Genomic DNA, 16,960 nt, shown 5'->3' with positions numbered 1-16,960 from the left:
CTCTTTCTTTCCTTCTTTCACTCAAGAACATTTCTGGCCCTTGTTACTGCAGAGATTATCTAGCCTGGAACAATCAAAATTAAGTTAAAGTAAAGGTAAAGGGACCCCTGACCATTAGGTCCAGTCGTGACCGACTCTGGGGTTGCGGCGCTCATCTCGCTTTATTGGCCAAGGGAGCCGGCGTACAGCTTCCGGGTCATGTGGCCAGCATGACTAAACCGCTTCTGGCGAACCAGAGCAGCGCACGGAAACGCCGTTTACCTTCCCGCCGGAGCGGTACCTATTTATCTACTTGCACTTTGACATGCTTCAAACTGCTGGGTGGGCAGGAGCAGGGACCGAGCAACAGGAGCTCACCCTGTCGCGGGGATTCGAACCACCGACCTTCTGATCGGCAAGTCCTAGGCTCTGTGGTTTAACCCACAGTGCCACCCACTGTGTTAAGTTAGTTGCAATTAAGTCTCACTCAAATGCTGCAATGTTGAAAACGGTGATATTTGTATAAGTTGTGACAAACTTATACAGTCAAAAGGACTTAGGGGTGACTGACTTTGCCTGGACTGGGGCAAATATGGGCAAAGGCTACTAGAGCAGGGGTGGGGAGCCTATGGCCCTCCAGATATTGCTAAACTACTGCTCCCATCATCCCTGACCACTGGGATGGGAACTGGAGTCCAACAAGGTCTGAAGGATCACAGGTTTGCACTCTGTCCTCAGCTGAAGCTGCTCCATTATGGTGAATGGGGCACTGCTGTGGGAAAATGATTGCTTGTACATGAGAGCATGAGCAAAGTTCTTATTGTTATAGGGTGATTTCATAGCTAGAAGCATCCTTGGAACATGAACAGCGCGTGGACAGCTCGTGATGTCCTATATGATTGGCTAACGTGGCATGGCCTGATGCTCGCATCGTCTAGTGCGAAGGTTCTTATCTGCTTGCTAGAACAAATTGCTTGGCTTGTACTTTGTATCTTTCTGATTTCACACAATAAAAGCTGTGCTGCATTAGCCCTAGAAGCAGCCATATTTTGGAACCTACTATGGTGTGAGACTGATTTTTCTTTGGATGCCGAGCTGCAACTCGACAATTGGTGCCCCGTGTGACTGCCTTCGGACTTCACGTTGTTTTTCATTGTTCAGCACTCACCAACACGTCGTTCATCCACGTTGTGGATCCCTGGTGAGTGCTCCCGTGTGATTTCTTTCGGACTTCATGCTGTTTTACAACGTTCAGCCTCACCTCGCCCGGCAGGGCTGCAGACGCGTCGTTCATCCACGTAGTGGATCCCCGGTGAGAGCTCCCGTGTGAATGTGATTCTGGATCAGCACTTATCTCCGCCCGGACAGGGCAAAAGGCGCCTCCCTCATCCTCCTAAGGATCCCTCGGTAAGTGCTCCCTGCTCTTTTTTGCAACTCTTGCAATCATGGGAAAATCTCTCTCTGCACCACAGAAAAAATTTTTTAAAGACCTTAAATTCCTTTTGGCCAGTAACAACCTTGCTGTTCGGAAAGCTGACCTTAAGTCCCTTATAAAAGCCCTGGACACCCACTGCCCGTGGTTTCCCCAGGATGGAAATTGGGGGTTAGACGATTGGAAAAAAATTGGACACTTCTTTCAAAATCATCCGCAGATTGATGTAAAGGTTTTACATGCCTGGGGTAACGTCTACAAAGCTATGTCGTGCTTAACTCCTTCAAACATTCTTCTGGCTGCTGCACCAGCTTCCTCAGACGCCCCCCCGGTTCCCGCTTTGCCTGCCTCAAACCTTCCTCCTAAACCTCCGGACATTCTCTCTTCGCCTCATCCTGTCACTCCCCTGCATTCTTCAAATTCTGCAGCACCCCCCGCTCTTCCACCTCCTCTGCCCAAGGCATCTGGCACCGTTTCCACCCCACTTCAAGAATCTCTTCGCGCCGCTGCTCCGTTGCTAGCTTTTGATTCTACAACTCCTAATCTTTTTCCTGTGATTGCTCCTGCCGCGCCAGGGGGAGGCCCAGCCCGGCACGAACAGTTTGATTTGAGATTCATAAAAGAACTGAATTCCTCTGTCCAGAACAATGGCTTGCAATCTCCTTACACCCTGGGTTTGTTAGGCACTATTTTTCAACAAAATTTGATACCAGAGGATGTTAAGCTGTTGGCCCGCACTGTAATGCAGCCTCATCAAATGATTTTGTTTATACAAGCTTGGCACTGGGCCTGCCAACGTCGTGTTGATGGGATTCGGAATAATCTTAATAATGTTGCATTGGCTAATCATCAGGCTGCTTTGGCTGCTGCCGCTGCTGGTGCCGCCCCACCCCCAGCCCCCGTCATGTTAACCCAAGCTGATGTCCTCGATGGGTTAACGGGAGGAGGCAACTTTCTTACTGTTGCCCAACAGCTAACTCTCGATCCTCAATATTGGGAGGCCACTACGGCTGCTGCTCAGGAGGCCTTGGCTTCTGTCCCTGATGACAAAACTGAGCGCGATGGCCGATGGGGGAGCGTTAGACAAGGTCCTACAGAGCCTTATGGACAATTTGTCGATCGCTTGTATAACACCCTTAAACGGCAAGTTCAGGACGTAGCAGCCCAAGAAGTGATTGTCCGCCAGCTTGCGTTTGATAATGCGAATGAGGACTGTAAGCAAGCACTACGCCCTTTGATGGCAACTCCCAATGTAGCCATTGCAGATATGCTTAAAGCCTGCCAATCGGTGGGGACTGAGATACATAAAGCTCGCTTGCTAGCCGCAGCTCTATCCTCCACTGTGTCCAAAAATCCTGCAAAGGATAAAACCTGCTATGGATGTGGCAAAGTGGGCCATTTTCGTGCACAGTGCAGATCTAATACAGAGCAATGTCGTCCTAGCAAAAAATGCCCCATTTGCAAAAAAGGTTTCCACTGGGCCAATCAGTGTCGCTCCGCCACGCCTCAGCAGAACCAGCAAAATCAGCCGACGGGAAACCGGCAGTCGGGCCCACCCCGGGCCCAGGCTCAACAATAGGGGATCCAGTGCATTCTCCAGCCATCCCACCTCCGGCTTTACCTCGCCTCCTTTTAATTCAGGACTTATACCTGCCAGTCCCCTTTGTACCACACCAAGCCAGGGTGTCGATAGGGGCTGGTTTTTCTTCTTCAGCACAATGCCTTGTTTTTCCACTGTCAGAGGTTTTGCAGCAAGGGATCCACCTTGTTCCAGATGTTTTACATGGATTACATCAAAATGACCCCTATGTGACTGTATTTTCTGATCGCGAGGCGCGTTTGCAATCAGGTTCTCCTATAGCAAAACTTATATGCGTCCCGAAGCCAACCCAGGACCATGACCCCCTCATTGCTGCTACCTTCCCAGTCACAGAGAAGCGTCCAAAGATCCACATGACCCTTGGGGGTCGCACGATTGAAGGGGTCTTGGACACGGGGGCAGACTGTTCTGTGATCGCTATCAAGGATTGGCCCTCTGCCTGGCCACTTGAGCCAGCTTCTTCTGTCATTGGCGTTGGTGGCGCTGCAGCTGCCCAGCGCAGCAGGAACCCTATTTTGATTCAAGGCTCACAAGGCTTTGAAATGACTATCTTACCACTGGTTCTAGACATTCCCGTCTCCCTTTGGGGGCGAGACCTGCTTGCTGCAGCGGAAACTACTATTTCTACAAATTTATGCTAAGGGCTGCCCCTGCCATGCCCCGGACTGCGCTTTCTCTCTGCTGGACCACAGACACCCCCGTATGGGTGGATCAGTGGCCTTTGCCTAGACAGAAGCTTGCAGTGGCAGCCCAGTTAATTGCGGAACAACTTGAACTGGGGCATATTGAACCTTCTACCAGCCCATGGAATACGCCTATTTTTGTCATCAGAAAAAAGACATCTGGAAAATACCGTCTGTTGCACGATCTACGAAGGGTTAACAACCAATTGCACCCTATGGGGACCTTGCAACCTGGCATTCTAAATCCCAACATGTTGCCACAAGACCATCAGCTTGCAGTCATCGATCTCAAGGACTGTTTTTTCTCTATCCCTTTGGCACCACAAGACAGACAGCGTTTTGCATTCACTTTGCCAGTCCTGAACAACTCCAAGCCAACCCAGCGCTTTCAATGGTCGGTTCTCCCACAAGGTATGAAAAATTCTCCGACCTTATGCCAGTATTATGTGGATAAGGCGCTTCAACCATTCCGTGAGCGCCACCTAGCGGTCATCTGTTGTCATTACATGGATGATATTTTAATTTCATCATCACACATCCCTGACACTCTTCTCGAGGACCTAATCCATACTCTGATGCAAGCAGGATTGACAGTGGCTAAAGAAAAAATTAACCTCGGGTTGCCCTCGCTTGGGAGTGGCTCTGCCTGTCATTGGCTGCGGCTCCACCTAAAGTTAAGTCTCCCTGTCATCCACCTTACCAGTCCCAATTGACATCAGCCAGCACTACTTGTTTTAAGACTCAGCAGCTTTCCCTGTGAAAACCCGCTCTTTAAAGCTCAATCAGACCAAACAACCATCTGCGGAACTGACATTTGCTCCAGTTGAGTGTTAAAGAGCACTAAAGGAGGGACCCCTGAACATTAGGTCCAGTCGTGGCCGACTCTGGGGTTGCGGCGCTCATCTCGCTTTATTGGCCGAGGGAGCCAGCGTCCAGCTTCCGGGTTATGTGGCCAGCATGACTAAGCCGCTTCTGGCGAACCAGAGCAGCGCATGGAAACACTGTTTACCTTCCGGGCGGAGAGGTACCTATTTATCTACTTGCACTTTGATGTGCTTTCGAACTGCTAGGTTGGCAGGAGCAGGGACTGAGCAACGGGAGCTCACCCAGTCGCAGGGATTCGAACCGCCGACCTTCTGATCTTCAAGTCCTAGGCTCTGTGGTTTAACCCACAGCGCCACCCACGTCCCTAAAGAGCACTAAGGAGCTGGCAAAAAACCCTAGCTCGGACTTGGGAGCTTCTAAAGGACAGAGCTTTGCCTGGGAAGAGCAGGGCAAATGGTTGGTGTGGAGTATGAAATGCAGAACTTGCAGAGATCAGGATGTGGGGCTTTGATTATATCTTCTTGTCCACTTCCCATGGCTAGCGGGAAAAGGTATGTAATGCAACCAAATGATGAGCAGATTAGATTGAATTTATTCTGATGTCAGAATCGAAACGCAAGTTCCTCTCAGTGGAGAATGCTTTTTTGCACTCTTGCGCACAAGGTAAACACAGTCCTGGCTAAAGAGGAGATGCAGATCTCCCTTGGCTTTGGAACAAAGACATACCTGGTAAAACTGGTATTGAAGACACTGCAACAGATCAGACTAAAAGGGGAGGGGAAAGAGGAAAGCAGAGATGTAGGTATCATGAAAAAGGCATGGCTGTGTAATACTACTATCAGGGATCTCAGAAAGCCTCTGAATTTACCCACTAAGTTTTTAAGCAGCAGGATCCTAAAGGCTGTGGTGGTAATGGACGAATAGGTTCAGATTGACACAGGTGACCCTACAAGCCTCAAAAGCTTGGACGTGATGGAGGCTGGGGGAGTCTCAAGTCTTCAAAGAAAAGGTTTCCTGACTGAGAACAGTGTGGGAGCCCTGCTAACTGACCCAGAAGGAAGCCTCAGCTCCTTAACTCTAAAGTGTGTGGGGAACAGGCTGCAGAAATTCAGTGCTGAGAGGAAGAGCAATATACCGTATTTTTCGCTCTATTGGACGCACCGGACCATAGGAGGGGGAGAATAGGAAAGAAAAAAAAAATCTTGTTCTCCCCCCTCTAAAACAAGGTGCGTTCTGTGCGTTCAAGGTGCATTCACCCGAAGCCTCCAGAGCCCAGCGGGAGTTCCTCAGGCTGCAAGCTGCTTTCCACAAGCCTTGGGAGCCTGGCAGAACTCCTGCTGAGCTCCCAAAGCTTGCGGATATCTGCCCGAAGCCTGGGGCACGCTGTGCAGCGCTCCCCAGGCTGCAGGCTGCTATCCGCAAGCCTTTGGAGTGCGGCGGGCACTCCCACAGCGCTCCGAAGGCTTGCGGGTAGCTTCCTGAAGCCTGCATTCGCTCCATAGGACGCACACAAATTTCCCCTTCATTTTTGGAGGGGAAAAAGTGTGTCCTATAGAGCAAAAAATATGGTATGTGATCAGCAGTAGTTTCCTTTACTATATATAGTAAAGGTAAAGGTACCCCTGCCCGTACGGGCCAGTCTTGCCAGACTCTGGGGTTGTGCGCCCATCTCACTTAAGAGGCCAGGGGCCAGCGCTGTCCGGAGACACTTCCGGGTCACGTGGCCAGCGTGACATCGCTGCTCTGGCGAGCCAGAGCCGCACACGGAAACGCCGTTTACCTTCCCACTGGTAAGCGGTCCCTATTTATCTACTTGCACCCGGAGGTGCTTTCGAACTGCTAGGTTGGCAGGCGCTGGGACCGAGCAGCGGGAGCGCACCCCGCCGCAGGGATTCGAACCGCCGACCTTTCGATCGGCAAGTCCTAGGCGCTGAGGCTTTAACCCACAGCGCCACCTGCGTCCCTTACTATATATAGCTTCATATATATTTCTTTTTTAAAAGAGTAGGGGGATATCTATAGATGGGGTGGCGGCAACAATGCTGTCAAATGCATATGTTTTGAGGAGGGATGGGGCTATGAGACCAGGAGCATCTACAGTGGTACCTTGCCGCGATACTCAAACACCTTGGTTCCCAAACATCAAAAACCCAGAAGTAAATGTTCCAGTTTTCAAATGTTTTTCGGAAGCTGAACATCTGATGTAGATGTCAGTTATTGTTTCCAGGGCACCTGCACCAATCAGAAGCTGCACCTTGGTTTTCGAACATTTTGGAAGTCAAACGGACTTCTGGAACGGATTAAGTTTGGCACTTTTGTTTTTGCTATTTATTTCGCGTTTTTGAGGCTTTTTTGGTTAATTTGTTTTTGTGACTGCGTGAAACCCAGTTCAGCTACTGATTGATTGATTGTGTGACTGCAGAAATGGATAAAAGCCCCCCATACAATGACTATCATCAGTGCAAGTAAGAAAAAAAATAATTTTAATTTTTATCATCTACAATACAGTCTTATTTATTTTATAGTACAGTATATTGATTATTGCTTTCAATTTATGGCTCAATGGTCTCTTTAGATAGTAAAATTTGTCTTAAATTGCTGTTTTAGGGGTTGTTTTTAAAAGTCTGGAATGGATTAATCCGCTTTGCATTACTTTCTATGGGAAAGCGCGCCTTGGTTTTGGAACGCTTTGGTTTTGGAACAGACTTCCGAAACGGATTAAGTTTGAGAACCAAGGTACCACTATACAAGAGTTTTCCTTCCCTGGATAGAAAATAGGCTGAAGCCCACTTATATGTCTTCCCACAGAGACTAGCTCATTAGCAAGCAGTGAAATACTGATATTCACAATAGTCATGGATCATGCTCTGTGTGTGGGGTTTATGCTATTTCCTACACGGCAGCGCTGTAATGTGTGAAACGGCCGTAGAAGCACTTGGTTCCGATCCAAAGTAACTGCTCCCTCCTGAAAGCCATTTTTGATTGGGAGAGAGCCAGTCAGATGTAAACAGAGGCTAACATCTTGTGAACTCAGGTCAGCCAGGAGTTTAAAAAGTTAAAAATGCTGATGAGAGGAAGTGTCAAGCGAGAGAGATCATTTAAACAGAGACAGGGACAATTTCAGGGTTTGGGTAGCTGGAGGACTAAGACAGAGTTGATATCCTAATGGGGCACAGCCTAAACCTGGACAGAAAAAAGCTAGAGAACAGAAGCTCAGATACTACTAGCACTTCCTGTTATACTCTCTGGGTGTAATTCAGCGATCGCTGCGTCAGCCTCCACTCACCTTGGCAATGGTGCTGGTTTCCTCCTTGTGTGGGCCATGATCCCCACCAAAGCCCGACTGCCCGACATTCTGTGCGCGAAGGCAACAGAAGAAAGCCTTGAAGATGTTCCGGCCGCGAGGCTTCTTCGGGGAGGATTTGGACACCAAGACTGAGAAGGGAATGACAAAAAGAACTTTGTTAGATCTCACGGCACTCGTCCAGGACCAAAACACAGGAGCAGGCAAATCTTCATCCAGGGTAAGGGTTTGTGAATTAGGTCTCAGGCAGGTTGAAGCATGCCTCCTTTGGGAGACACTGGGGGTGGCCAGTGAAGGAGGCAAGCTTCTTCGCTGGAACATTTTTTGACTGGCCCCAAAAAGTGACACGCCAGTTCTCCAAACCAGTGTAGGACAGAAAGGTGTGTGCTGCTTTGAGTAAGGTAAAGGTAAAGGGACACCAGTGCAAGTAGATAAATAGGTACCACTGCGGTGGGAAGGTAATTGGTGTTTCCGTGCGCTGCTCTGGTTCGCCAGAAGCAGCTTAGTCCTGCTGGCCACATGACCCGGAAGCTGTACGCTGGCTCCCTCGGCCAATAAAGTGGGATGAGCACCGCAACCCCAGAGTTGTCTGCGACTGGACCTACTGGTCAGGGGTCTCTTTACCTTACTGGAAGTAACCGTCTGGCCCTGCAATCTGCAGACCCCACAACTAGTGGTCATTTTAAGCCAAGATCCCAAAGATTTCTTCCAGGACATACAAATTATGTGCTCTCCTGCCAAGCTATGGGACCCTTCTTTCCCCTCCCCTCTCGTCTGTTTTGCTTCCCTGGGAGACCTTGGGCCCAGAACATCTTATCATATTCTATGGGTCCATGGGGGCCTTGCAATCATTTGTTCTGCTTGCAACGAACAAAGTGGCCCCAGATGAACTGCTTTTGTCTTTCCTTGTGCGCCTACAAAGGACTACTGTTCCATCAGTGCAGCCCAGCTGGCGTCCAGTGTCAGAACTGTACCTCCTCTATGCTAAAAACATTAAATTCCACCACCAATCTAAGACTCAAATTCTGCAATTTGTTATGGTTTTAACACATGGATGGAGTTAGTGTGCTTGCTCTTATTCTGCATACTTTATTGAGCAAATTTTCATCTAATTTATTCTGGTTTTGCTAGCCATGGACAGGGATGCCCATTGACACCTGCTTTGCCGTGAGGTTGCAAGTTATACCTGAGGAGGCCTGCTCAGCATGGCACCTGTCACAGGTAATATAAAGTACCCCAGGGACAAAAGATTGCAGGACTGAGGAGGATGTTGGCTGTCCAAGAGAAGTTGCTGAAATGGGAGGTGAAGGAGGAGAAAGAGGAAGAGGAAGCAGCACAGATGGATCCAAACCCAAGAGTTGTGCAAAGCATCAAGGAAACTGGTTCTAAACAGCCCCATCATTCAGCCCAGACACTGAGGTCCAGCTCCAAGGGCCTTCTGGCAGTTCCCTCACTGCGAGAAGTGAGGTTACAAGGAACCAGGCAGGGCCTTCTCGGTAGTGGCACCTGCCCTGTGGAACGCCCTCCCACCAGATGTCAAGCAAATAAACTATCTGACTTTTAGAAGACATCTGAAGGCAGCCCATTTTAGGGAAGTTTATAATGTTTGATGTTTTATTGTGTTTTTAATATTCTGTTGGCAGCCGCCTAGAGTAGCTGGGGAAACCTAGCCAGATGGGTGGGGTACAAATAAATTATTATTATATTATTAGCACCTCTCTGCCTACGCCGATTAGTGAGGCTGTCATGTAAGACCAATAATAAAGGTTTCACCAACTCTCAACAAATGTAGATATAAAAATAGTAATGTCTCATTCATAGCCACATCTCCTTAAGTTCCACACTGCTGAGGGCCTTGCTTCAGTTGCCCCCAACTATCACAACTCAGCTGGGTGATTGCTGGAAACAAGGAATTGCACCCCCAAATTTGGAATCCCCACCAAATCTACATGCACCTGTGCCAAATAAAAACATTACTCTTTGCCCAACAGACTGGAAAGCAGGAAGGAGAAGACAGTAAAATGCCACTCCTCTCTCCCTCCTGGGTTGTGACCAGCTACACTCTAGAATTGCAAGTTCACCAGCCCTCGGTTCCTTTTGGATTACAGTGGTACCTCTGGTTGTGAACGGGATCTGTTCCGGAGGCCCGTTCGCAACCTGAAAAGAATGCAACCCACGTCTACGCACGAGCAGGTCACGATTTGCCGCTTCTGCGCATGCGCGTGACTTTATTTTGCGCGCCTGCGCATGCGCGAGCGGCAAAACCCAGAAGTAACCCTTTCCAGTACTTCCGGGTCACCGTGGGACGCAACCTGAAAACGCGCAACCTGAAGCAAACGTAACATGAAGTATGACTGTACGGTAAGGTAAAGGTAAAGGGACCCCTGACCATTAGGTCCAGTCGTGACTGACTCTGGGGTTGCGGTGCTCATCTCGCTTTATTGGCTGAGGGAGCCGGTGTACAGCTTTTGGGTCATGTGGCCAGCATGACTAAGCCACTTCTGGCAAACCAGAGCAGCGCACGGAAATGCCGTTTACCTTCCTGCCAGAGTGGTACCTATTTATCTACTTGCACTTTGACGTGCTTTTGAACTGCTAGGTTGGCAGGAGCAGGGACTAAGCAACAGGAGCTCACTCCGTCGCAGGGATTCGAACTGCCGACCTTCTGATCGGCAAGTCCTAGGCTCTGCGGTTTAACCCACAGCGCCACCCGCATCCCATGACTGTACGGTACATAAGAACATATAGAGACCTGCTGGATCAGGCCAACGGCCCACCTAGTCCAGTTCTCATAGCATCCTGTTCTCATAGTGGGCAGCCAGATGCCTATGGGAAACTAATAGCAGGACCTGTGTGCAATTGCGCTCACCTCACCTGTGGTTTCCAGCAACTGGTGTTCAGAAGCATTGCTTCCTCTGACTGTGGAGGTGGAGCATGGCCATCGCAGCTCATAGCCATGATTGCTCTGATCAACTCCCACCCAGAAACCAATGTCCCTCTGTGGAATGATGTGTGGATCCAGAACTGGCCTCCACAGTGACATACGGACTCATTGTTAAAACCGTGTTTATGGAAGGCAATCTTACTCGGCTATGAGTGATTGCCAAAGAAGAAGAAGAAGATTTGGTAGAGAGGTGGGATTTAAAAAATAATAATAATTAAAATAAGGTGTTGAAAAAGCACTTCATCAGCAAGTTACAAGTTGTTGTTCAACTTCTATCTCCCTAGTGGTTTATCCTCCTAGTGGTGCAGCACTAAAACTGCTGGCACATTTGCAAAGCTAAGCAGGGTCCAGCCTGGTTTCAAATTGGATGGGAGACTGTTGAGATTTGTGCACTGCAGGGGGTTGGGCGTGATGAACCTTGAGGTCCCTTCCAATTCTATGATTCTATAATACTAAGATTTCTTAGAAAAGAACACCAAGGCTATCCTGACATTGACAAGATCAAACCATCGCTAAACATCGGTAAAATGTATAGACAGTTTGTGTATTTTTAAGGCACCTGCTCACCCAAAGCAAGATAAAGGCACCTTTTTCTCCAGCCTACTGGGGGCAGTTTGCTGGAAGAAGGGTGCTACCTGCCTAATAACTGCTGTGCTTTAGCACCAAGACTACAGAAAGGATGGCTAGATCTGCAGATTAGGTGACATAAAGTGGCCAAAAGGATTCACTCTGGTGCTATAACGACAAGTGACGAGTCTGGCCAGAGATGCCCTTGGGTGTCACCTTCTCTGTTTGCTTCAGGCCATGTCCCCTGACCCTAAACAGATACTGTATTTTTCGCTCTATAAGACGCACCAGACCACAAGACGCACCTAGTTTTTGGAGGAGGAAAACAAGAAAAAAAATCTGAATCTCAGAAGCCAGAACAGCAAGAGGGATCGCTGCACAGTGAAAGCAGCAATCCCTCTTGCTGTTCTGGCTTCTGGGATAGCTGCACAGCCTGCATTCGCTCCATAAGACGCACACACATTTCCCTTTACTTTTTAGGAGGGAAAAAGTGAGTCCTATAGAGCAAAAAATACGGTTGTAGGAACCCAGGCTGGGAACAATTTGGAATCACTGCTATCAGTGAAGACCTTGATGGCTTTCCAACAGGTAGCTAGCTCTTCTCAATGTCTAGTTTAGTTTCTAAGCCTCAGCTTGGAGTTCTGCAACCATATAGAGATTTGTGGGGGGTTTTTTTGAATGAGTCAACCGTGTGATGCAGCAGCAAAGAAAGCTAGTGCTATTCTAGAAGTATAATAAGAATAATTTATTATTTGTACCCCGCCCATCTGGCTGGGTTTCCCCAGCCACTCTGGGCGGCTTCCAACAAAGATTAAAAATAGTCTCCAGATCGAGGGAAGTACTAGTACACTCTATTCTGCCTTGGTCAGACCACACCTGGAATACAGTGCCCAATTCTGGGCACCACAATTTAAGGATGTTGACAAGCTGGAAAGTGTGCAGAAGAGGGCGAGCAAGATGATCAAGGAAACCAAGCCTTAGAAGGAAAGGTTGAGAGAGCTGGGTATGTTTATCAGGGAAAAGAGAAGATATGATAGCCATCTTCAAATACCTAAAGGGCTGTCGCACCTTGGAAGGTGGTAGAGGTTTTTAAGCCGAGGTTGGATGGTCATCTATCATGGATGCTTTAGCTGAGAATCCTACATTGCAGGGGCGTTGGACTAGATGACTCTCTGGGTCCCTTCCAACTCTACAATTCTATGCTTTCCAGAAAACCATACAGTTGTACCTTGGTTTGCGAACGCCTTGGTACTTGTACATTTTGGTTCCCGAACGCTGCAAACCCGGAAGTGAAGGTTCCGGTTTGCGAATGTTTTTTGGAAGCTGAACGTCCGACGCGGCTTCCGATTGAGTGCAGGACTCTCCTGAAGCCAAGCCTTGGTTTTTGAACGTTTTCAGAAGTCGAACAGACTTCCGGAACGGATTACGTCCAAGAACGGCTGTATTTCCCAAATTCTGCATCCAAACACACGAACTAGCCCATGGATAGTACCATGATGTACCCTCCCTCCAGATCCATCATCCATAAACATCCTTAATCTTCCCCACCCCCTGTATTATTAAAATGCATTCCACAAGTCGGTTGTGTGGGGGCTGCACCTCCTGTAAGTTAGCACGAAACCATCAGCATGTAAAAATGAAGAACGAGGGACTCTTGTGTCTGTGATGCTAAGGAACCACCAGCAGGTGGCACTGCATGCCCACAAACGATACCCACCATTCTACCGTGTTACTACTACTAGGTTCCCCCTCCACCAGGAGAGGTCAGGAGGAACGATGAGCTTGATTATATATACATATAGCATATAACACACTAACGAGCACACCTCTTGGATTGGGGAGGTGGGGAATTGCCAAGAAACGGGGTGCGCATATTTGACTTGCATTTGGGCCACATCCACTGCAGACAGAACACCCAGATACGATAAACAACAAAGAGGAGGCAGGAAGCTATAAGGTCTACATGAGGAAGAAAGCTGGAGAATTTCAAAGGAGCCAGCAAGCAGCCCACCCAGGGAACAGAGTTTCCTCAGCCTTCACAGCAGGCCTTGGCACATGATACCTTTCTCCCCCCCAAAAAAGAAAGCATTCACTCCGAAGGAATTTCGCCATCTGTCCACAACGTTAGACTACGGCACTTGATTTAAAAAGAGGGGAAAGGGGCATTCCTCAAGAGCTTGTTGGGAAGGGATCCTAGATTCAAAGACTGGTAATGGTGGGCAATCTTCCACCATTTTAAATAAAATCAAGGTAGTGAGACAAAAACAGTTTGCAGAAGATGAGTTTGGACTTGATATCCCGCTTTATCACTACCCGAAGGCGTCTCAAAGCGGCTAACATTCTCCTTTCCCTTCCTCCCCCACAACAAACACTCTGTGATGTGAGTGGGGCTGAGAGACTTCAGAGAAGTGTGACTGGCCCAAGGTCACCCAGCAGCTGCATGTGGAGGAGCGGGAAATCGAACCCGGTTCACCAGATTACGAGTCCACTGCTCTTAACCACTAGAGTGCATTCTAGGGCACATTGTCAGTTCACCCCGGGCTGATGGTGAAATACAAACAGTCCTGGGCTCATAGAACCATCCCACCGAACATACAACACAAGGCAACAAACCAACCTCAGCTAAACCCATATACCACAGACTGACAACTCTGCAACAACCACCACAGCCAAATGAAGCATATGGAAATCACTTCGAGTTGACGGACTGGTGACCCCCCCTCCTTTTCTCCTCCCCCCCAAGCCATTAATATTGTCAGCACCACCACTATCCCCCCACTCCACCCCTCCATAGAGACCCCCCAATCCCACCCCCACCCCAATATTCAGAAGACAACAATTCACCCTCTCCACTCCCCCCTCCTCAATCATCCCAAGGACCCACAATCTCAGCCCCCCACCCCAAGGACCCTACCAGCGGCACATAAAGAACCACCACACAAACAGAAATAGACACACACACACCCGCCAACCTCTCGGGCTCTTCCTTCATCGCACAAAGGCAACGAACGAAATCAGTAGGTACAAGAAAAGGAAAACAAAGAAAGAAACCCATACAAACTAAAACAATACCCCCAACCTCAACAAAACAATCAACAAACAGGCAAAAATCTGACACACAACCAGCACAACGGTTGCGCCAGAGCATGCCAATACCCATATCCCTACCCTAACACGCCAACAAACCAATAATGTTATTAACAACACTGACAACATTGCTTATAAACCTTATACCTAAACACAGGCATCACAAAGGCACTTAACACCATTTCAATGACCATTCCCTATCGCAAACGACAGAGAGGACAGCCTATTCTTAAACAAGGCCCTCCATGCCAGCTGAGACCCAGTACCAACTGGTTGGAAGCAGACTGTCCACATTTTCCCAAACAAACTCCTATATAACTACATATAGGTTACTTTCTGTAATCTACCCCCCCACTCTTTAACCCAAATCTAATTCCAATCCCCCTCTTCCCCCACCCATCACACTTTATGCCAGTGCAACAAAATAGGTTTGATAGACAATATAAGGTGAGAGACACAGGGCAGCCCAGACGGGAAGAAGAAGAAGAAGAGTTTGGATTTGATATCCTGCTTTATCACTACCCGAAGGCGTCTCAAAGCGGCTAACATTCTCCTTTCCCTTCCTCCCCCACAACAAACACTCTGTGAGGTGAGTGAGGCTGAGAGACTTCAGAGAAGTGTGACTGGCCCAAGGTCACCCAGCAGCTGCATGTGGAGGAGCGGGGAAGCGAACCCAGTTCACCAGATTACGAATCCACTGCTCTTAACCACTACCCCACACTGATTCTCAGCAGGGAATCATCCTATAGAGTAGACAAGCAGAATGGCAATTGCACTAAACGTGAGGGGCTGGGGAAACCCTATCAAAAGAAAATGCATCGCCTCGTATGTGAACACCATGAAACCACACATTGCCTTCCTACAAGAAATACACAATCCACCCAAAAGAAGCAAACTCCTGAGCGATCTCCGCTTCAGTCAACAATGGGTTGCACCTGGCCCAGGAAAGGCCTGCGGAGTAGCCATATTATTCAGTAGAGACCTGAACTTCAAAGCCACGACAGTCCTAAAAGACAAAAGAGGCAGATTCATCTTCGCTAAAGGGACACCAGATGGCAAAACTAAACTGACTATTGGCTCCATATTTGCCCCAAACTCGAAACAACTAGAGTTCATCCAGAAAACGCTAAACAAATTCCTCTCCTTCTCCAATAGGGAAGCAATCCTGGGAGGTGACCTCACTTAAATATGAGAGTTATCTCCCTGAAAGACATCCACCCTACAGCCCGATGGGCAACCTTCTTCCAAAGGAAACCCCAAACAATTAGGGATTCTTACAAAATGCTAAAAAAAGAGAGATCTCTATGACATATGGGGCGAAGAAAACCCAGGAGACACCAGCCACACATTCCTGTCTGGGCGCTACGACACAGTGTCCAGATTAGATAGCATTCTGCTCACACGAGGTCTGATTCCCTTGGTTGACTCAATGAACTTAGGTAGCATTAAGATCACAGACCAGGCCTCAGTAGAAGCTACACTTAAAATAGGAGAAGAAACACAAACCACCCCATCATGGTCCTTCAGTCTCATGCTAACCACAAATAAACTAATTAGAGAAAGTCTCACGAAAATTCTCCAAAACTACTTCAAAGCATCCTCAAAAATTAGCAAAATAGAAGAGGACATCAAGGCCCTCTCATCACAATACAAACAAACAGGAGCTAAAAGACACCTTATAGAACAAAAAGGAGGTAACTAGATTCCCTAGAAATCAACCAAACAATGGTCAACATTCTATACTCAAAGCAATGCTTCTATGAGTATGGAGGGGAAAACTCCAGACTATTAGCAAACAGGTGTAGGAAAACATCACTCAAAACAAGAATACACTGCATCACCAAAAAAAGACGGCAACGTAACATTCTCCCCCAAAGAAAACCACAGAATTTGCGGAATTTTACTCCAACCTATACACTTTCCACAACCCACCCAAGAAGGAAATCGGAAATTTCCTAGCAGGACAGACCATGCCAACCTTAACTGATGAGGAACAGGAATTCAAGGGCAGTCCTATCACCCTGGAGGAAATAGATACGGTCCTCAAAAACCTGAAACCATACAAAGCCCCAGGGCTTTACAGCAGAATTCTACAAGAAATTCCAAGAACCCCTAACGCCTTACATGACTTGCCTATTTAACGACATCATAAAAGGGGGGGTCATTCCTAAAACCTGGACTGCCTCCAAAATACTCTCTATCCCAAAACCACTCAAAGACAGCCTCAAAGTAGAATCCTACTACCCAATCTCATTAATAAACCAAGACTACAAGATATTCACATCAATTTTGGCCTAAAAAAATTCCCACACAAATTAATAGCCCCAGACCAGATGGGCTTCATCCCTGGTCGCAATATAACAGACCCCATAAGGAAACTACTGAATCTTATCGAACACAGGAAGGCAACTAAAACGCCCACTGACAATTGTGTCCCTAGACATGATTGCCTAGAGTGGAAACACCTATTAGCAGTACAAACTAACATGAAATTTGGTCCAAACTTCTTACAAACCCTCAAACAAATCTACTCCCAAGC

The 16,960-nt window shown here is 48.0% G+C and overlaps 1 protein-coding gene across 2 annotated transcripts in view; it reads right to left on the bottom strand.

The window, feature by feature from the left end:
- Positions 1-16,960, bottom strand: part of CTDSP2 (CTD small phosphatase 2) — a 70,211-nt gene that overhangs the window by 13,082 nt on the left and 40,169 nt on the right. The window contains exons 2-3 of one of the 2 annotated variants that reach the window (XM_081898974.1): positions 7,806-7,954; positions 5,246-5,284 (exon numbers count right to left, since the gene is read on the bottom strand). In XM_081898974.1, the coding sequence (XP_081755100.1) occupies positions 5,246-5,284; positions 7,806-7,954 (188 nt within the window). The remainder of the gene's footprint in view (positions 1-5,245; positions 5,285-7,805; positions 7,955-16,960) is intronic. The other variant, XM_081898975.1, reaches the window with a different exon arrangement.

Source organism: Podarcis melisellensis (assembly GCF_964234715.1).
Source record: "Podarcis melisellensis genome assembly, chromosome: 2".
In the NCBI taxonomy this organism is placed as follows: domain Eukaryota; kingdom Metazoa; phylum Chordata; class Lepidosauria; order Squamata; family Lacertidae; genus Podarcis; species Podarcis melisellensis.
The sequence above is the reverse complement of the archived record's forward strand: the minus strand, read 5'-3'. Positions and strand labels throughout refer to the sequence as shown.